Raw genomic sequence first — 22,109 nt, 5'->3', positions numbered from 1 at the left:
ATTTTTGGCATACATATGTATTTAGTTGAGGCCTAGATACATATCATTTTAGATTTGTTTTACTTTTTTTTTTTTAAAAAAATCCCAAGTTCATCATCTCTGATATACATTGTATTATAATGATTGAGGAATAAATAACCAGTATCAAACAATACTAACACATTGTACACTAATTCTAGTATTATATGCACCAAAACTGTTCCAATCCAAGATACACTAGGTTCCCTAAATTGAAGGGAATGTAACCATGTACATATAACCATGAAGATGGACAGCTTTTCAACCATTTCAGGAGGGAAAATATGGGATCAGCCAGTCAAGATAACACTGACTGTCAGTGATAATATGTTCCTTCAGCTTGTGTGTACAGATTAATAGTAACGAACTAACCAGCCAACCAGTCTTTACTAAACTGACAGATTTGTCTAAAGTGAAACAATGATTTACCCTAGATGGAGTAGTCTTCATTGATTTAACTGAAAGAAGACATTTCTGTTAGCATGATGCTCAACTGTCACAAAGTAAGGGTTCTAGGGAAGGAGTGGGGTTCGACGGCTGAGCTTTCAGATTCCATACTTGCTGCTGTTACTGCTACTGCTAATAGTACTATCACATCTACAACGACTACTAATAACAATAATAAAAACGATAACGATGACACCAACAGATGCTCCCAACAGCTCCCGCACGCGATCTTCAGCACCTAGGCCAGCTCATAACGTCATCTCAGCCTTTCGCTTACGTAAAACGCGTAGAGCCCGCGCATGCGCACTCGCATACTGTAGTTTTAGCATACAACGACACATCTACGGGGGCGAGCCGCTACCTCGCGGAAAATGGCAATGAAGGCACTCAGAGGGATGGTCAACGGAGCCATGAACGAGCTCTCGTCGGCGGTGAGCGGCACGAAATCCGCGGCGGCCAGGGAGCACGTCCAGGCGGTCAGTCGGGACTACATTTCTCAACCGAGACTCAGTGAGTAGTAGTCGGGGGGGGGGATGTGGCGAACGCCTTCGGGGAGGGCGTGTGGACGCGCCGTGAACAATTCTAAACAAATGTTGTTGTTCCTTCTTTTATTTAATTTTAAGCATGACATCCGGCGATGTAGATAACCCGACCGCTGCTGCCCGCCGCTGCATCCTGACTGCTGGCGCGGCTGGCGCATTGCACTACGCGTTCCGCGCCTTTGCGCGCATTGACATTCGTTGCCGCTGCGCGCCACTCCGTCACGACTCGCAGTGACCGCTGCGCTGTTCGCCGCCTCGAGCCCCTCTGCTGGGCGCCGCGCGCTCACACGTTCACTGCTTTAATCACGTGCAGGCGCGTGGTTGACAGCTGGGCGACACCGTGTGCAGCTGTTTCCATCTGCAAACGTGCGTTACACAGCGGTGGCAGAGGACGCCGACACGTTCGTTACACTACAGGTGTAATGAAAATACCACATAATAATACCACATTTATGATAAACGTCCTTAATTAAAGGTGAACCTCTTACAGTGTTACATGGTATCACATGATGATGCATTGATTGATGGGCCAGGAGCACGTGTGTGATTGTCTTTAGGGATGAACACAGCAGCTTGTGTCATGGTTAGACCTTTTTTTTTTTTTTCTCTCTGGGGGTTCCTGGTTCGAATCCCACTCCTGCTCTAGTACCCTTGATCAAGGTCTTACTCTGTGAATTGATACAATGAGAATACCCTGCCCTACAGATTGTCTCATTAGCATTATAAGCTCCCTTGGGCAGAGGTCAGATAGGTATACACACACACACACACACATTATCAGAAACCTCTCATCCCATGTGTGGGATCACAGCGAGCTGGAGCCTAACCCAGCAACACAAGGCTTATAAGGCTGGAGGGGAGGAGACACATCTAGGACTGGATGCCAGTCCACTTCAAGGCACCCCAAGCAGGACTCGAACCCCGACCCACCAGAGAGCAGGAGCTGGTCAAACCTGCTGCGCCACCGTGCCCCCCTCCAGATAGGTGTATAAATGAACAAATATCCATCAGGGCTGTTATTCCCGTTCATTGGTAAGTATCTAAGATATTGGTGTGTTTGTCATGTTTTGTCAGTACTAGAAGAACTGTAAATGTATAGTGAGGACTTGGATGCAGCTGAGTGCCCAGATGGTGTTCACATACAAGCACAATTGCAGCCCTTTCTTTAGAGACTTTGTCTCATGAGTCATGGAGCTGTCGGTCTGTGGAGGATATGATACTACAGATCCACTGCGTAGCTCCTGGTCTCTGAAAAACTGGAGTGGGAGAAGGAAGGAACAAAGGCCTGGGAAACTGGAACCCATGTGCACAATTCACAGCACATTCATGTAAATAACATCATCTTTTTGGTTTTTTGACATTTATTTATTACATTTCTGTGATTATATATACACATACATAATTTTATATTTAGAATTTTATCTGATAAACATGTTATTTATGATTAATATAAATATGAATATTTATTTATGTTATGAATGTGTTGCATGTAGTGTTGTATTACTTCTAATGTCAGTTAATTTTTGGGATTGTCACACCTCATCTGGACATATGCCTTCAGTTTTCTTTAAGAACTCTTCATTGTTTTGCTTTGGGAGAAAAACTTAAATGTTGCAGATTTTTTTAATATGATACTGAATGTGATTCATGCATAGTTAATTGAATTTACTCACACAATGTTATCTGTGGAATGCAGAATGGCAGCGTTATGTTTAATTCTAGGTATCGCAAGGCCCCTGATTTGCCGCTAAGGGAGTAAGAGGCAAAACAAGATTTTAATGAGGGGCACATTGGTTAGAAAGCTACAGCGCAGTGGCACCAAGAAGTACTGACAGCACAATTCCACCCAGTGGTTGCTACACAAAATCGTCCATAACCCATAACTACAAACTTAAACACTTTTCGGCTTGAGCAGCAATGCATCGTGGAAAGTGCATATGTTTGCAGTTCTGAGTAGATAGGGTAATGACAAGATTTGTTGCCTCCGGATGTGGTGGTTACAAGTTTGAATCCCACTGCCTGCTGTAGTACCCTTGAGTACTTACCCTGAATTCCTTCAGTAAAAATTACTCAGCAGTACACACACATACTGGCTGAAGCCGCTTGTCCAGAGCGGGGTCACGGCGAACCGGAACCTGACCCAGCAACACAGGGCATAAGGCTGGGGACACACACACACACACACACACACACACACACACACACACACACACACACACACACACACACCCAGGTCAGGATGCCAGTCCACCACAAGGCACCCCCAAGCAGGACTTGAACCCCAGACCCGCCAGAGAGCAGGACCCGGTCAAACCCGCTACGCCACCATGCCCCCCTACTCAGCAGTAATAGCAGCTAAATCACTGTGAGTAACTTAACACTGTAAGTTGTTTGGAGAAAAGCATCAGATACATAAGTATTAATGCGTGTCTGTGTAGAAGCCATTGGGTGATTGTTTTCATACAGTGCTGTGCGTTTATCTTTTACTGGCGTCTGCAGCACGTGGATGTGCAATAACGCATGTGCTCCCATGGTCCCATCTCCCAAGCCCTTCCCTAGTAACACTGCCTCTAACAGTGTTTGGGGCACGATCTTACAATACTGATTCTCTGGGAGTCTTCTTATGGTATAGCTGTACAATAGATGAATTTACATACTATGTAACTTCGCAAAGCAGATTCATTTATTGATTTTAATAATTAGATTATTTGTGGTAGTTCACAAAGCACATAATTACAGTATTTAGTGGTGACCAAATCTCCACTCAATCATCACACATGCCATATTTTTGACACTCCATACCTCAGGAGATATAGACCACACACATCTGTATGCAGCTGACTACCTTACAAACACCACACACACGTTTTCTGAACCGCTTGTCCCATACGGGGTCGCAGGGAGTCGGAGCCCAGCCCAGCAACACAGGGCGCAAGGCTGGAGGGGGAGGGGACACACCCAGGATGGGACATCAGTCCATCACAAGGCACCCCAAGCGTGACTTGAACCCCAGACCCACCGGAGAGCAGGATAAGGTCTAACCCACTGCACCACCGCACCCCCACGAGCACAACATGTAGGTCTTCTTAAAGTCAAACATTGACTAGTTTAGGGAGGATTTATCCAGCAGCTCAACAGCTTTAACAGTAGCCATGTTCTTGTCCTGTCTCCACAGCTTATAAGACTGTGTCTGGCGTCAATGGGCCTCTAGTGATTCTCGATCAGGTGAAAGTAAGTAAATTGTCCCCTTTGCCTTCTACCTGTGCATGCTTTATTTTTGTACCTGAACATTGCCACATTACCTGCAATTAAACCATGTCCATATCAATATATTTACCTCTTGTCACACAAAACGCTAGTCATGGTCACCAAACAAACATCTCTGTAACAAACAGCGTCGTTTTATTTCCCATGTGGTGAGCTTCGACGATTCAGCACATACTGCTTACTCAACTGGTTTACCTTTTTTTCCTTTAACCATCAACAAGGTAAAATACAGATCTCAAACTGTTGGCAATTCAGAAGCAGAGTTGAAATTTGCATAGAATTCAGATATCCAGGAAACATTTCTTTGACTTGTCAAAGGAAGAATTGTCAGATTTTGTATAAATTTTTTCTTTTTTTTTTTTTTTTTTTTTTACAAGGCAGTTGTAATTGAGTAATCAAAATGTCTATGTTTTGAATAAACTTAAAATAGATTACTTTAATGTATTTATCTAATTTTGGATTCAGCGACTAATTTCTTCATTTTTACATGGTGTGGCAAATTTTACTTCTCACTCACCAAACCTGTGGCTACATTGAAAAATAATTAGCCCAGCTATGGCATAATGCATATAAATGGAAAATATTGGCAAACCAAATATTTCAATCAAGAGAGTTCTCTGCAAATAGCTTTACAGCATAGCACGTGATTCATTGAAAATATGAGTGCATCAGTCATACTGGAGCTTTGTAGCAGCCCTTTTGTTTGAGGCGCATTTCCATGTGGTGTCACTGTACATTGCGTGTTGCAGTTCCCCAGATATGCCGAGATTGTTCACTTGACCCTTCCCGATGGCACGAGGAGAAGCGGACAGGTGCTGGAAGTCACCGGCTCCAAAGCTGTAGTACAGGTCAGACTGGTGAATGGAATCTGTTCAAGTCCTTAAATGTTTCATATTTACAAGGGGTGGACAAAATAACAGAAACCCACATGAAAAAGGAGTTTTAACTTTGAAATAACTAGATAGCAATAACAAATGAATCTGCAAAGGTGAGACATATTAGGCTGATTGCCTATTAGCAGAATGTGTCAACTGTAGAAGAGGTCTGACAATTAGGACTTTTGTGTGAATTATGTACTTTGATATGTGAGCAACATGAAGCAGCTGACAGGTTTTCAAAGAGGCCAGATATTCGATGCTTGAATTACAGGTGCATCGGTAATGAAAACTGCAAGATTATTTAACTTGTCAAATTAAATTGTCTCAAAAATAGTGACAGCATATGCCAAACATGGACAAACTGCATCGCCAAAGAGGAACATTGGTTGCAGGGATGAGTGGACTGACAGGATACGTGGGCACTTCACAGGATAGTTGATAAATGCCCCAAAAGTACAGCCTCAAAAATGACCACAGAATTGAATCAGCACCTCTGTGACCCAGTCTCACCAAAAACTATTATGTCATGAGTTTCAAAAATCTTGAATTTATGGCAGAGCTGCCATTTGGAAGCCGCTTGTATCCAAGGTCAATGCAGAAAGACGCATAACTGAGTATAAGGAACACAACATTTTGAGTCCTTAGCAATGGAGAAAAATTAGTATGGTTCATGTTTCATCATAATTCCTAAATCCAGACAGGATTCTCTTTGGAGAAAACCAAAGGATGCCTCTGGTCAACAATGTCTTTTGCCAACTCAAACATGGTGGGAGATATTGTGGGAGTCTCTGCCATCTCATGGGAATCATATAATGGGGGTTGTATAATGGCCAAAAGAAAATGAGGCCATTTTACAGGACCAGGTGTACCCTGTAGTGTAAACACCGTTCCCAGATCACGTTCCCATATTCCTCGATTATAATGCTGCAATACTGACAGCTGAACAAATTCAGAAGTGGTTTCGTGAAAACCAGGAAGAAGTCAGATGCTATCCATGGCCTCTCCAAAGAGCTAATCTAAACATTATTGAAAGTTCTGGAGCTCAGAGTGCAAAATAGATTTCCACTTCCTTCATCCCACAAAGAGCTCGAGGTTTTTCTTGAAGAATGGTGCAGTATCCCGCTACACACAGTTCCGGACTTGTATGATAGCATTCTGAGAAGGACTGAAGCTGTTCTGAAGGCAAAGGATGGTCCTGCTCCTTAGTAGGTCCATGATATTAATATATTGTTAGGGATTTCTGTTATTTTTCCAACTCCTATTGGTGTGCACTGTAGCTCAATTTAAATTTTTTGATTGGTGAAAGAAATTATAATGTGACAGTAGTATTTTTTGGTTATGATTTATTACGATTACGTACCTAGTTTACATGTCGTAAATCAGGAAAACAACATATAAATTGGCAAATAAAACCTTCTTACTCTGCTCCTCTCCTGTCTGTACACAGAGAAGTTGCTAACAAAACTCTGTGAATTTCCAAGGTTTTTGAAGGAACCTCTGGTATCGATGCCAAAAAGACCAGCTGCGAATTTACTGGGGACATTCTCCGTACCCCAGTATCAGAAGACATGCTTGGTAGATACACAAACTGAAACTCTGAACTGCTCATTATAGTCAGACCATGCATGGATTGATCTGGTGAAGTGCATATATAAGCCTAACATAAAGGATTTCCTTCCAGGCCGTGTTTTCAATGGATCAGGAAAGCCAATTGACAGGGGCCCTATGGTTTTGGCAGAGGACTATCTGGACATCATGGGTATGTGTGTACTTGTACAATCTTTAAAAAAAAAAAAATTATTTATTTATTTACATCTTGGACACAGTATTACTAAACAGGGCTATACTTGTTTTTATTTGTATATATTACACGCATATTTACTATGTAATCATTATCCAATTAACACCATACATGGTTAAGAACAGCGCACTTATAACCGTGCCATTTTTGGGCCAGTGACATCAGATCTCTTTCCTTTCAGTTTCATTTTGATTTTGTTAAAAACTATTTCTGCCAAAAATTCTTGAATAGAGACAACAGTGTATGAAAGTGTTGGTGAACATTTCTATTCTCAAATGTCTTAAAAGCTGGTTTCTTACCACCCTACCCCTTGTAACTCACAGGACAGCCCATCAATCCACAGTGCAGGATCTATCCAGAGGAGATGATCCAGACAGGCATCTCTGCCATTGATGGCATGAACAGCATTGCTCGAGGACAGAAGATCCCTATCTTCTCAGCAGCAGGACTTCCGCACAATGAGGTGAAGCAAAAAACACAAGGCAGTACTACTAGGATAGATTCCTGGTCTATCTGCGGTGTGTCAGTGCTTGCTAAATCAGAATTTCCATTCCTACATTGCATATTTCTGTTTAATATTTTGCCTGTCTGTGTATGTATAACACAGATTGCAGCACAGATCTGTCGACAAGCTGGTCTGGTAAAGAAGCCTAAAAGTGTAATGGATTATAGCGAAGAGAACTTTGCCATTGTGTTTGCTGCCATGGGGGTAAGTTCCCTGTTCAGAACCGCTTTAATCTGTGTGGGCTGAGTGACATTTTAGTGGTGACAGAGTTAATTCTTTTAATCTTAAACATTTGTTTGTACGAAGCAAGATTTATATAAGTTGGTATAAGAAACGGAGAACCGCGTTAACCGTGGAGAGTATATATTGTTCATTTGATTTGCTTTGTCACCTCAGGTTAACATGGAAACAGCACGATTCTTCAAGTCTGACTTTGAAGAGAATGGATCTATGGACAATGTGTGTCTCTTCTTGAACCTAGCCAACGACCCCACGTGTGTACTTCTCAGTTACGCTTGAGTACAAAAAGTGGGACGCATAAATATCACTACCGATGTTTTGTACGAATATCATGCACTCACCTTTCGTTTAATGGTGCCCTTACAGTCAGGAACCTTAATCTTGAGCTTGCACGACAATATCCACTGATGTTTGTTGCAGCTGAGCTTGGGTCTTTGATGAAACCCTTTGCACAAATCGTGTCGTGATTATACGAAACATTTAGAGGAGTTGCCGTCATTTTTCAATTGTGATAAACCAAATTACTAGGAATCACTAGCTAACAATTGAAAAGATCAGTAAAATGAAAACATAAGGTGAAAAAATAAATGGGATAAGCAGCAAGTTCTTTGTGTGCTTTTTTTGATGTAATATGGTTAAAAATCCTATTTGAGGCTGAGTAATTAAGAGCTCAGCTGGAACGTAGACCATTGTACTCTGTGGCTTGTGAAGACCAGGGTTCCTACCTCACTGCTGCTTTATACCATTGTAATAAGTGCAATGCATGACTAATTAAATGGCTAAGTAGCAAAAAAGTAGAGCTTTATTTTCACTGGAAAGGGTATAGTGAAAGCAGGGTGAAGGGAGATCTGTTAAATTGAGGTGTTGTGATGCTGGTGTTCTGAATTGCAGGATCGAGCGCATCATCACGCCTCGCCTGGCCCTCACCACCGCTGAGTTCCTGGCCTACCAGTGTGAGAAACATGTGCTAGTTATCCTGACAGACATGAGCTCCTATGCTGAAGCCCTGCGAGAGGTTAGGCATTATTATTCAACCCATTATTGTCAGTTTTTCCTTCCTGTATGTATATACAGTATGTATGTACATGTCTCCCTCCTATAACAAAGGCTCCTTTTATGAGAATTTGGACTATGGGCAGTTGTGATTTCTAGCATAATATTCACATAAAAAGCTATTCACATTAATGACAAATGTCTTACAAGAACAAAAATTTAATGTGCCTGGATGACAACCAACGTGAGCAGCTTCTGCACATCTCATGTCATAGGTTTGTGCCCAGACACACAAGCAACTCAGAAACCTCATGATTTTTTTGTCACATATAACAATTGAGAGTCCTAAAGCTAAAAAAAAAAAAAAAAAACTTTCAAAGTTGTGGTGATAAAAAATAATTTTCTTGAAAGGCAACATCTTTACCAATGACATTGTGTGTTCTATTGTACTGCTTGTTATTGCAATGATACTTTACTGTAGTACACCAGATGGGGTTATGAGTATTACAAATGATTACAGTAATTAAGCTGTGAGATATGCCTTGTTAGATGTATTCTTATAATAATAATAATTATTATTTATTAATTCACTTAGCTGATACATTTCTCCAATTAGACTTACACTATGCGATTTGAATACTAAGATATGTACAGTTGTTTACTAGATCTGTGTTGTGGAGATGCACTTTGTTTACTCTTGGTTGTATGTTGCATTGGAGAAAAATATCTGCTTAATGAATATGTATAATGTCAATGCCACCAACTGGGTCTTGGAGTACTGCACCTAAGACCGATTCCCTCATTAACTGATTGAAAACACGGCCCAGAGGTACATGAGAGCAGGGTGTTTTGGGTGGGAATGGAGCAGCACATCACTCTGTGTCTCTGCCCTATTAGTAGATTGCAGACAGTGAGGGGGGAAGACAGCCCCTCCCTCTGCACAAATTGTCAGGGCTTACCACGTACCTGTGCAGTCTGAGCCCCTCGGCCAGAGTATCTACAACGCACTACATAAGAAAGCCCAACAGGGAACCCTGGCCAGCGCTAGACCGGGGTGTTGGTACTCACCTGTGGCTCACTGATCCTTTCTCTTACCCCACACATCACACGAAATTCATTAACACCCAGTACAAGCGTGAATGTGAGAAATCTAAAAATCACCATAAGTTGTAAATTATTCCTGTTAAAGTGTAGACACAACTGCACATCAGCATAGAACCAGATGTATTACATAGACAGCTGGTAGTGTAGTGGTTAGAGCAACTGCCTTTGGACCCACAGGTTTGAGCCTCACCTCTGGCTGTAGTACCCTTGAGCAAGGTACTTACCCTCAATTGCTCCGGTAAAAATTACCCAGCTGTATAAAGGGGTAAATAATTGTAACTTCAACATTGTAAGTTTCTTTGGAGAAAAGCATCAGCTAAATGAATAAATGGAAGTGCAGGATGACAGGAGATGCAACACTTCACTGGTGATTCTAGTTGGTGTAGGAGGGTGAGGATCACCTACAGCTTGTTCATCAGCTGTTTACATCTTCTCCTGCATCTCCACTTTGGAAACATGTAAGGCAGTGCTTTGGCACGTGATTTGAATTGGTGTGGCCCTCCCAATATTTTTCCGAAAAAGAAAACACTAAATACTCTCAGCAAAGTATCATTGAGGAGCTCGTCAAAGTTTGTAAGTGGAGGAGTGACTCTTAATGTACTAATAAAATAATCTACAGAAGAAAAATCTAATGTACACCTGTGTGTCTGTGCTGATTATGTGTTTTTGTTTTATGCTCTTGCTGTACTGGTGCATGATTCACTTGTGATTTGGCTGCTGAAATAAAAGTGATAAAACTAGCAGTTAATTGGATACATTTAAATGAATGAAAGGATGTGTAATCCCATCCTGTTGTAGAACTAAATAATTGGTTTCTAATGTGCTGTTTTTTTTGTTCCCCCCCCTCCCCCCCCATCATAAACCTAACCATAATCTTGATCATTAACCTGACCCAACCTCCTTGATTCTGTTTACCTCCATCCCTACCCTAAAGGTGTCTGCTGCTAGAGAGGAGGTGCCTGGCCGGCGTGGCTTCCCTGGCTACATGTACACAGACCTGGCCACCATCTATGAGCGAGCGGGGCGTGTGGAGGGCCGCAGTGGCTCTATCACGCAGATTCCGATCCTCACCATGCCAAATGATGGTCCGTACCTCCCGCTCCTCTATTGTCTTTACCACACTATCTTTGAGTGGCTGTGAAGACATGTGTCCGGTTCCATGTGCAATTAGACAACCCCACACCGGAGAGTGTTTTTTTAAATGGTTGTTTTACCCTCTGCAGATATCACTCACCCCATTCCTGATCTGACTGGTTACATCACAGAGGGCCAGATCTATGTTGACAGACAACTACATAACCGACAGGTCTGTTTATGTACCACCTCTTCCGACTTGAATTTGTCCTTGTGTTAATATTTGTTATGTTTTTACTGTGATTTTACAAAGTTACACACTTAGTAAGAGTGTGCTACATCATTTCCTTTTAGATTTACCCACCAATCAACGTGCTGCCTTCTCTGTCTCGACTGATGAAGTCTGCCATAGGGGAGGGAATGACCCGTAAGGACCATGCTGATGTGTCCAATCAGCTGGTGCGTAGAGAGCAAAAATGCTTTGCACTTGCCATTGAATTGCTCCCAAAACTCTTGAATAAGTAGTTAACTGTTACTGATAAATGACCTGTTGTCTTCTTTTTATTAGGTGGCAGTTATTAATTTTATAAGAGAAAATAATTGTTGTAAATCCTTCACTTTGGTGTTGCGCTATAGTATAAAGTTTTTAAATTTTTTTTTTATTTTTAAATTGGCAGTATGCTTGCTATGCCATTGGGAAAGATGTGCAAGCCATGAAGGCTGTGGTTGGGGAAGAGGCATTGACTGCAGATGACCTCCTGTACCTGGAATTCCTACAGAAATTTGAGAAGAATTTCATCACCCAGGGTCAGTATGAGAGCTTGTTGTCCAATATTACACAGAGATGAAATGGCAAAGATGAATTTTTGCAACCACCACTATGTTTAACTGTTTAACTGCATATGCCTTAACTGCTTTTGACAGAGCTGAGTATTGTTTGACGTTGTTCCGCACGCCACAGGTGCCTATGAAAACCGTAGTGTGTATGAGACACTGGACATCGGTTGGCAGCTCATGAGGATCTTCCCCAAGGAGATGCTGAAAAGGATCCCACAGAGCACCCTGGCCGAGTTCTATCCCCGTGACTCCAAACACTAACCTGTCTCTCCATCACTGCAATTGGCCCCTTTCCCCTGTCACTGTCTTTTTGACCATGCTGCTGTTCTCACATTGCTAAGGCAAATTTTGAACGTATTGTGACTATTCTGTGTGTGTTTCAGCTTGATGATGCCTCAGTAGAGTAGTCTGTGTGCCTGATATATGCATTTTATGTGAACGACTTGAAACGTCATACTTTAAATTATTTAAAGAATATTTTTTGACATATGTAACTGAGAGAATTTTTCTGTAATCATATGTATACTGTGCCAAGTAGTCAATAAGCCATTTGCCACTGGGGAACATTGCCATAAAAACACTACAAGGAATTGAAAATCTAATTTTTTTCCCCCCTTGAAGTAGGTAAATGGACTGAATAATATAATGTAGTAAAAGATAGCGAAACCCTATAGAGTTAGTGATTATTTATGAACATTAACACTAAACAGTGCCTCGCTTTGGCCAACAACTTAGCTGAGATGTCAAGATTTTAATGCATTAATTTGTAGGGGCTTTGTATTCCATTCGGCCATGTGAGAAATTGAACAGTACTAACTGTCGAGCTGCTGGATAGAACATTCAGGTGTTGAATTGATAGCTAGATGAGGATAACCAAAATCATAAAGATTCATGGGAGATGTGGGAATGCTGTCTGTATATGTAGTTTCTTTCTACAGTGTGTTCTTCATTGTGTTCTGAAATAAGCAGAACATTTGTCGAAATGCTCACGAGTGATCTTTGTAATTAACGTCTAGACTTAATCGTCGAACAAATCTAAAAACTGTTTGTTTTCCATAGATCTATTGAACCGTTATCTGTTGAATCATTTGTATCAGTTGCTTTGCCAGTGTTTACATGTTGAAGTATTATTTACAAATATTGTTTATTGCATTTGTTTACAGTGGATTGCTCTCTGGGTGTGGTGTACCCTACAAAATGTCAATCTATAATTTTATGTGAATTATTACAAACGTAATGCATACAGATGTTATTGTGCATTTATTTTCTGTGTTGTGCTGTAGCAGAATGCAGGTATTATAGTGAACTTCCATAAAGTACTGTTGTATAAATTATGATTCATCTTGTTGTCATTAATAATTCTGTATGACTCACCAGGATATGTATATAGAGAGGTTTATCCAAGTGTGCAGGTTAAGCCAATTATTAATATGTAGTGTATTTGAGGAATAAAACATATGCTGAATTACTGTGTGTAATTATGTTTTAATAGGCCAACCAGCCTCGGCGATTGCACAGGTAGTGACGTCACTAGGGTTGGTATCACCCCCCCCCCCCCCCCCCCCCACGGACCTCCTCTCGTACCAGACCACAGAGAATCCTTAATGATGTTTTTTTTTTTTGTTCTAATGTTACTCGTAAATCGTAATTTCCTAATGTAATGGCAACAGCACTGACATAAATTAGCAAAATTAAAATTACACCTTTAAATTACAATATCATTATACGCACAGACTAAATGATTTTCAAGTGCAAATTCGGTAACAGAATTCGAAGTAAAAACGTTCAAGAACTACATAGAAAATATGTTTATTTTTACGTTATTGATAGAGGTTCACAAATGCTAATTACCACAATATTGCAGCTAAAACACCATAAAATTGTACAAAATCAACGACGAAAACAAGAGCGCGTGCTTGTAGAGCGTGCATACGACACCACGTGATTCGTAGCGTCACTGTAATTGGGTAATAATGAGAGCTCTGAGCGGAGCGCATTCGAAGGTTCGAAAAGTAAGTGAGTATAGAGTTTCGGCCTTGTACCTATATTTATACATGTAAGGTTGGCTTTATTACGAAACATATTTTGTTCTTATAACTAACTACCGGGATATTTTTATTTAAAAAAAATGATACATTTCTGCTGAAACACTGCACAAAAATTTTATAGACAAGTCATTTTAGTGTCACCCGGTGTGCTCTGCACCCCCCGCACCCACTACTAGTGACGCCACTAACACAGGATAAGATGTAGAAGTTCGCTCTTGATGTACAGCAGGTTGCTGCTGCAACGGTCTGTCTCATATTGTGAGCGAGGCGCGCCTACAGTAGGCTACAATATAAACCTTTTGTATTCCCTGTCCATTTTTCCTTCCTGTAAGAGTTGACCACACAATGTAGGGCAACCCCGGCTATGTCAAATTGGCCCAAATTCAATAAGTTCCTATTATTTTATTGGAACATTATCTCGGCTACGCGTGAGACGAAGACCCCTCCGTAACGCTAAGCGCCGAATTAACTTTCTAAAGATAGAATATAACGAATTTATTAATTGTTAAATGAAGGACGTATGACTATGAAAAGAGAGGAAAAAAAAATCATGTAAATATTTTATAGCTGCTAGAATTTGCGGAGAAAATCTACCGGTACACACGAGCTCAGTGAGCACACACGTTTGAAACTGTGCAGGAAGGAAGAAAAACAGCTCGTTTCAGGGGTCACAGCTGCTCTCACCACGTTTGCCTTTGATTACGGTTTCGTGATTAGTTTTAAAAAGCGCGAGCAAAAGCGCGCGCGCCCGCTACCAGTGGAGACTCTCGCGCCCGGCGTCATGTCGTGGATCCTCTCGCGCCTCTGTTGCTGTCCGAAAAAGGGAGATATAGGTTTGAATGAGTTCCCTTACCGTTCATTCGAGATATTTAAGTTATTTTGGGAAATACCATAGTAACACAACATCTCTGCTCCCTAAACAGATAGATCAGCATGATGATGATGATTCGTCAATCGGCTAACGACGCGTCTTCCCCCACAGATTACGCTCGATAATACGCGGAGCTAATGCCAGCATTTGGAATTAACAAGTCAAACTGAAACGCTATCTATTCATAATAGTTGGTTTTGCTTTTATTCCTGTGACTAAGTGTGTTTTCAGACCGTAAGCGCTGTTTCGCAGGCGCTGCGCTTCACTGAAGGAGCACACAGTCGAGAGCGCGTCCGAGGCGCGGCAGCCGGCCGGTGGCGCTCCGACAGGGGGACGCGCGGTCCCTCCTACGCTGCCTAGATGCGCTCGCACACCAACGTCTTACTGTAGGCGATTATGCTTTTTCTGTGCTCGGGAACTAACTGAAACGTTTGTTCCCTTCACATGTACGTCTAGTTGATAAAAAAGGTCCTTTCGGGAAGTTTAACCTAGATGTGGCTGGAGCAGCGGAGCAGGTGAGCGAGTTGTATTGATGTCTGTTCTTATGGTCCTCAGATACTACTCAAGCAGATCTTCTCCCAGGAAGGTTAGGGGCCCCTTTGTTTGAGGTCGGGGTTCCTTCTGTCATTGGGTTTACAAGCTTGGTGTTCAAGCAGTCCTTATCTATCATCAAATGTTTGTGCACCTTATTATAAAAAAAATTGTAGGAGGTTGTCAGGATTCATCTATCCTGCACTTTATGCACCTTCTTGAGCGATGAACATCGGTGCATCAACATCAAGTGGAAAGTACTCTAGATTTACTTAAGAGTCACATGTCTGCAGTTGTGTGTTTCTCCTAACGTAATGCACAAGTTGTATTTTCACTGAGGTGTACGTCGCTTTGGAGAAAAGTGTCTGCTAAATGAATCTGTCATCCCCCCCATTTGTGTCCTTCATTGAGTACAGTTGCTAAGGTATTTGGGCCCCCAGTAGGTAGGAGCTTACCAGGGTTATGGCCCTGCGCTCTGCAGAGAGTGGTTTCTGCTTTGCTGTCCTCTCAGCTTTCAGTAAAGACCCTTGATCTGAACCGCTCTTGTACAAATCAGTGTTAATGTTCCATAGTGGTTTTGTCTGTTTAATATCACAAACACATTATGTGTGAGACACACTCTAACACCAGGAAGGTATAAAAAGGATCGGGATGGGTTACAAAGGGCTTTTAATGCTGAACTGCAATGCAGACCTTAGTTAAAAGCTGTTGATTTGAGTAGCCAGCTGCTCTTTTTTTCTTTGTTGCTTTTTTTATATTAAAAGCATATATGTTCTGCAATTTAGTCAGATGAGTAGAATTTCCTGAAGAAAGTATTTGAAGTGTAATGCTGGATGTGCTCTCTAACATAAATTTCCACATTTATATACTGACTTGAATTTATTTAGTTGATTGAAATTTAGTGACCTCCTAACCTTGATTAATTTGCTTGGAGTGCTGTCCGGCCTCCTGAAATTGTAACGCACGTTTTGTGGCGCTTATTTCATTTTGGTTTTGTTACACTCATCCCAAGGCTGATGGTTCAGAGACGGTGACTCCAAAGGAACACCTAGGGAGTTCTAAGCTTATGAAGAAAGAACTTGAAACTGTGCATAAGGAGATGCCAGAGGTGCTCCAGGACAATTTAACTGCCCAAAGCCTTGAAAAAGCAAGTAAGTTTTTCATCCATTTTGTGGCTGCAAAATCGCAGAGCCCTCTTTAAATAGTGTATCAGATTGTAGAAGGGAATTGAAATGATTTCTACATATTGAGTCTTTAGAAGCTGGCATTCAATTGGGGGAAGTAAAGGGGAAAAACTCTGAAGTGTCCAGAAAATTTCTGCCTGAAATATTTTCCTAATCATAACACTGGACTAACTTTTTTCACAACTTATTCCCTGAAGCAAGTTGGAATTATTTGCATCCAATCTTGCTTGTTAGTCCCCCCGAAGTCATGCCTGATCCAGGACAGTGGCACTTCAGCATATTTTCAAAAGCACATTTTAACAAATCTTTGTTCCTGAAATGCTGGGTCAGGATAATTGTTCATATAGGCACCTTCAATAAAGCAAGTAATAGCTGATGTACTGTATGCTGGCATTTGCATTACAATCTCTGAACTCCAGTTTTACTGTACATACTTGCTTGTGCCTCTGATGTGATACAAAGGGATTCTGGTGTCTCTGTGCTGAGCTTTTCCAGTTTTCAGAATCTCCTTATGATCAACAATGTACTGGAATGAATGAGGTCCTGGAGATGATCCGTAATGGTGTTTCTCTTAGACGCATCACCAAGGTACACAAGGTGAGCGCCTGAAAGATATTAAAGATTTTGAGGAGCCGGAACACGGCCTCTTCTACAGTTTTCCTCTAATTCAGGTTATTCTCTAATCTGGTCCATCTGTTAAACTGAATTCAGTGGCAAAACTTCTGGAACAGTGTCTTTTCTACTTGATTGTTACTCCTAGTATACCTCTGTACATGCTGTTCTTTGCAGCAGCTGAATGCATATGCTTGGTTGAGCTGTTAGTGAAGTTTATCAATTTAATTTTGCTTCTGTTCCAGGAAACAATTTAAAACAACTTAGTGAGGGGGCAAATTCCTTAACGGTCAACCTACTGCTTCACTTTCCTGAAAGTAGAGTACTCCAGTCAGCCTTATGGTATTTGAAGAATGCAAATCATTAAATCAGTAGCAAAGTCATGGCAAATTAAGATCTTAGCTGAGCAAAAAATGGCATACACAGTGACAGGGGTGAAGTAATTGTTCTAAGTTGCTTCAAATTAAGCAATTTTAAGTTGGTACCACTTGTTACACGCCATTGTTCTGTGCCACTGTCAAGGACAATTTTCAATCAGATGAGGAGGAGCCTCAAACCAGTGACCAAGCTGCGCCGGAACTTCACAGTATCTTGAAGAAACGTAGGGAATGTTCAGAGAAATGCGTTTCAGGTTGGTCATGGTTTGCTTTCAATTATGCAGTATTAATAAGGAGGGCCAGATGTGTAAACGTATGTTTCTGTTGGTTTCGACTTCAGATGTTGATTGGCTCACTAGACTGAATTAAGGTGAGGCTGAAACTCCGCTGTGGCCAGGGTTCAGTCTGTATCAACTTTTGATCTGTGAAATCTGCAGATACTTCAGTGAAAGAGAACCCTGTTGACACTGCGGTTCGAGGCCAGGAATCTCCATGGGATCATCCAGGCCTGAGGCAAAGCCCAAGGCAAAATGCCCTTGGTGGTCACTGCCAAGTTAACGAGTATGAAGAGGATGGGGGCGTAGAGCGGTGAGCATAAACTGTTTGATTGGCTTATTGTAGCAGTTTGTCATTGAATTTCCTTCTTTTTGGAAAGATTTGCATATAATGGATGAGGGGGCGCAGTGTTGCAGTGGTCTTAGCCGGGTCCTGCTCTCCGGTGGGTCTGGGGTTCGAGTCCCGCTTGGGGTGCCTTGCGACGGACTAGCGTTCTGTTCGGGGGGGGGGGGTGTGTCCCCCCCAGCCTTGTGCCCTGTGCTGCTGGGTTAGGCTCCGGCTCCCTGCAACCCTCTTCAGGACAAGCAGCTTTAGACTGTGTGCGCGTATAATGGCGAACATGCCCCAAGATTGGCCTTGAGGCTTAATTCCTGTTGAGATGTGGGCAATGTAAATGGAGTACTGCTGACACTTTCTAATTCAGGTTAGAACTGTGCCTGCACAGTTCTCATCTTGTGCTTTTATTTGGTTGCATATGTTTACTGTACTGCTTAAACCCCCACCTCCCAAATTTTATTGCAGAAGTAAGATTTTACGTGTTCCTTAAAATGAAGTGTGTATTTAATCCTGAGTATTCACAGCAGGTACACTTCTTTGTACAAGATGTACAACACTTACTATAAAGTTTCTATGAATATAGGCCGCCCTCATGACATGCTCCTTTTGCAAGAATGCTAACTTATAAGCATATGGTAAGTTTGTACCTTAAAATCAACATATGCTTATGATGACATTTCAGTTTAAAATATCACCCTTGGTGATGGTCTCCCCCATCCCCCTACCATCAGAGGTAGGTAGCATTGTTAGTTACTCCTATGCAACTACAATTTCAACAAAACTTAGAGCAACAAAGAGTAATTTCTGACACTGATAATCTTTACTCGTATCTTTTGTTGACAGAAAAGTGCTTTGTTTGTCACTCTTATTCTTACTTTGAATTTCTTACATTTGTTTTGCAGTGCTTAAAAGTACTCAAGTCAGTGGATTTCACTAGACATTATATCAGCCAAGGTCTCTTTGCTGTCAGCTGACTGCTTTTGAGTTCTTCGGGCAAGTTTGCTAGCTGTGAAACCAATCAGTTTAGTCTCCCATTCTGCCTTAATTGACAACCTTAGCTAATTTGTCAAAGGAAGCAAATTCATGGTAGTGGGAGGGTGAATTTGTATATGTGTATCTGGCACAGCTGGTAGTGTAGTGGTTAAAGCTGCTGCTTTTGGACCCAAAAGTTGCGGTGTGACTCCCACCTCCAACTGTAGTACTCTTGAGCAAGGTATTTGCCTTAAATTTCTCTAGTAAAAAAACCCATCTTTGCCAATCATTAAATAAATGTAGGTGGCTTAATAGTATATGTTGCTTTGGAGGAAAAAGTCAGGTAAGTGAATAAATGTAAGTATGTTCTGTATTGTCAAAACTCATTTTAAAAATGTCTTTTTCAATGAGTCCTTGGGTAAATTGCTCCTATTTGAAGTATTTTGTGTTTTTGCACTAAGTGTAAAAAATTATACATGAAAAAAGCTACACAAACTTTAGCTCTGAAGAACTTTAGTTTAAAAGTTTGCTTATACAAAGATCTAATTGTACAACTATGGAAAGTCTTCTGTTGACTTATTCAGTAATTGCACTCGCCTGGTAAACTGCAGTGCGTCATCACAAATTGTACAGAAATTAAGAGGTTGCTGTTTGGTTTTAGTGTGTTCATTTTCATTTACTGTAAAGGCTTCACCCAGGCCAGTGTTGCATCAAATGTTTCTGTGATGATAAATGTTTGCATAGTCATTCTGTGACCGTTACCATTTATTGTGATGTTGACTAATACTTCAGGGTGATGTGGTGAGTGGTTCGCACTGCAGAGTACTTATGACAGTCATTGGAGCAGAACCCCATTGGAAGCTGAGGATCATCTGTAGTGGGGACATGTTTGTAGTAATGTTATAGTAAAACTGGGCAGTATGTAATCTATATTATAGTTATATTGACCACGCATCCACTTACTTTCTCAATGGATGATGTCAACTTCCAACAGAAAAATTACAATAGGTTGTTGCTCTTCAGTTGTGTAGCTTGTGAATATAACTAAACTTGGAGGGTTTTAACTTTCTTTGCATCTTGAGTGTTTGAAATAACTGGCCATTTTCATGTCTTTGTTATTCTGTCTTTGAATATTGGATATTTTCTTATTTGGGTCATAGTGCTTCATCTGGATTGTAATAAGGGGCCACTCAGTAATGTGGCAGTTAAGGATTGTGTGTAATCTGTATTAACACAATGGTTAAAAAGGCTTAAAAGTGCATAATTTAAAATCATTCATAATGATATTGCCCTTCAGTAGAATTTACCTTCATATTATATATATGTATATATCCTCTCAGTTGAGAGGGATTTACAAGTATTGCAGAGAAACTAGAATTGTCTCGTTATCTAGTTTCCCAATAATAGAGAACATTTATAAGCAGCTTCTCAATGTACTTTAAAATGGTCCACATACAGCTGTGTTAGCTAGTGTGCTTCTAGCTGAAACCTGAGGAAAAATTTACTTTGATACTGCTAGGTGAACTTTGAGTTAATCATTTACACTAATTTCTGGGGTAATTTCATTTAGCATTAATGACTGAAACAGATTTAAATTCAGGGGGATTTGTAGAGAGGAAAATTCACAATTTGCATTGTCAGTTAGTCCTTGCATGTTCCAGTTACTTTTTAACTATAATTTTTAATACTGTGAATCCTTGAATTGGTCTCTGGGTGTCATTTAGATGCTGTCTCCCCCCCACTTAGTGCATCCTGTAATGGTGATGGAAGCAGCACTGCAAGCATCCTGCCTCTTTGTACGCCCTTGGACCAAGGACAAGAGGACTGGACGTTGCAGTGTTCTTGTCCGGAGAGCTCTCTTCCTGTTAGCTCTATGGATACCCCCTCAGTGGACAACTTGTCCTCTCCTGGCAGCGAATCTCCTCAGGAGGAATTGTCTGCCTGCCCTGGGGTGAATCGCACCAATGCAGGGGGTGAGGACAGTGAATATGGCAAAAATCCAGACTCAAGGCAAAGTCATGACCATTGTTTTCTCAGTTCTACAAACCAGAGCCCGTTACAGGAGCACCTGGACTTGGGAAAGGAGAGCACACTTGGGCTCAAGGCTACACGGCTTCCGGAGTCCATGGGCGCTCACAGTGATCACTTTGTACATTTTGTAGGGGACAATTTAAGCCATGAAGAATCAAGCTCTTTGGTCAGCAGCGATACCCCCCCATCTCTTAGCTGTGTTGGCACAACACTTACTGAAACTGTTCTCAACCTCTCTGACCATCCAGTTCAGTTTGTCCTGCTGCATGACATGAAGCCTCAGCAGGTCGTGGCTAGTGAACAAATGGATGGGGATCGGGTGCCAGGGCGCAGGGTGTTCAGGATTTTAGAAAGCTTGAATGGCCAGTAGCACAAGTGCCTCCTTCGCTCACTTTGTTTTTCTAGACTTAAGCAAACAATCTGCTCTCCGACAAGCCTCAGCTCTTACTCTCAAAGGAGCTCTTTAACAGGAGAAGTGATTGTTACTTAACACAAATCACTGCTGTGACGTGCAATAATAGCCAGCCAGTACCAGTCTTTCCTGCACTGGATATTTCCTGAAAATCTGACTGGTCGACCAGGCGTTTACACCGGCATGCTGCCAATTCCTCACTTTTGCAGAACATTCTGAAATGTATGAACCTTCAGTCTATGTTGGCACTTTAGCACTTGAGCACATTTCCATTGTTGAACTAATTTAGCTCTTGGTACTGAGGTTAATTGTGGGGAGCCTGCATACATCCAGGATGGACATAGAGGTGTACTAGTAAGTACATTTATACATCTGTTTAACTGGTTTGCAACTTGTCTTGTCCCTGTTGCCTTCAAACTTTCTCAAGGTCTGTGGAAACACTCCTTGTGATAACTTATTTCTGAAGCTATCAAATGCCACTACCCTTATTTTGTTCACTTTGCTTTTTCTACAATGTCACTGGATAGAAAGAATCAGTGCTGTTCAACTGTGAACTTTGACCACCTGAATTTCTGTAAATGCTGCTCACGCTTTGTATTGCAATGAAATTAAATACTATACATTTTTAAATGGATTTTATTTGTAGGTTATTTTAATAGAATTGGTATGAATTCACATTAATATGTTCTGTTTGACAGCTTGTGTGTTGGTTTTGAAATGTCTTCCCAATAAACTTTTGAAATCCTATTTTTA

At 41.3% G+C, this 22,109-nt stretch overlaps 2 protein-coding genes across 2 annotated transcripts; both read left to right on the top strand.

Annotated features, from left to right (window-relative positions):
* Nucleotides 1-787: 787 nt before the first annotated feature.
* On the top strand, nt 788-13,157 carry LOC108929544 (V-type proton ATPase subunit B, brain isoform). The gene is made up of 14 exons (XM_018744162.2): nt 788-975; nt 4,183-4,238; nt 5,024-5,122; nt 6,634-6,727; nt 6,834-6,911; nt 7,277-7,416; nt 7,561-7,662; nt 7,855-7,952; nt 8,590-8,713; nt 10,730-10,880; nt 11,019-11,101; nt 11,224-11,328; nt 11,547-11,676; nt 11,831-13,157. Exons 1-14 carry the CDS (start codon nt 837-839, stop codon nt 11,965-11,967), a joined length of 1,536 nt encoding a protein of 511 aa, XP_018599678.1. The 5' UTR covers nt 788-836; the 3' UTR covers nt 11,968-13,157.
* Nucleotides 13,158-14,520: 1,363 nt separating this feature from the next.
* LOC108929501 (uncharacterized) lies at nt 14,521-21,917 on the top strand. The gene is made up of 7 exons (XM_018744050.1): nt 14,521-14,587; nt 15,082-15,140; nt 16,169-16,307; nt 16,843-16,937; nt 17,475-17,583; nt 17,767-17,917; nt 20,660-21,917. Exons 1-7 carry the CDS (start codon nt 14,536-14,538, stop codon nt 21,312-21,314), a joined length of 1,260 nt encoding a protein of 419 aa, XP_018599566.1. The 5' UTR covers nt 14,521-14,535; the 3' UTR covers nt 21,315-21,917.
* Nucleotides 21,918-22,109: the final 192 nt, after the last annotated feature.

This window comes from Scleropages formosus, chromosome 12, assembly GCF_900964775.1.
Source record: "Scleropages formosus chromosome 12, fSclFor1.1, whole genome shotgun sequence".
NCBI lineage: Eukaryota > Metazoa > Chordata > Actinopteri > Osteoglossiformes > Osteoglossidae > Scleropages > Scleropages formosus.
This window is presented reverse-complemented; position numbering and strand designations above follow the sequence as displayed.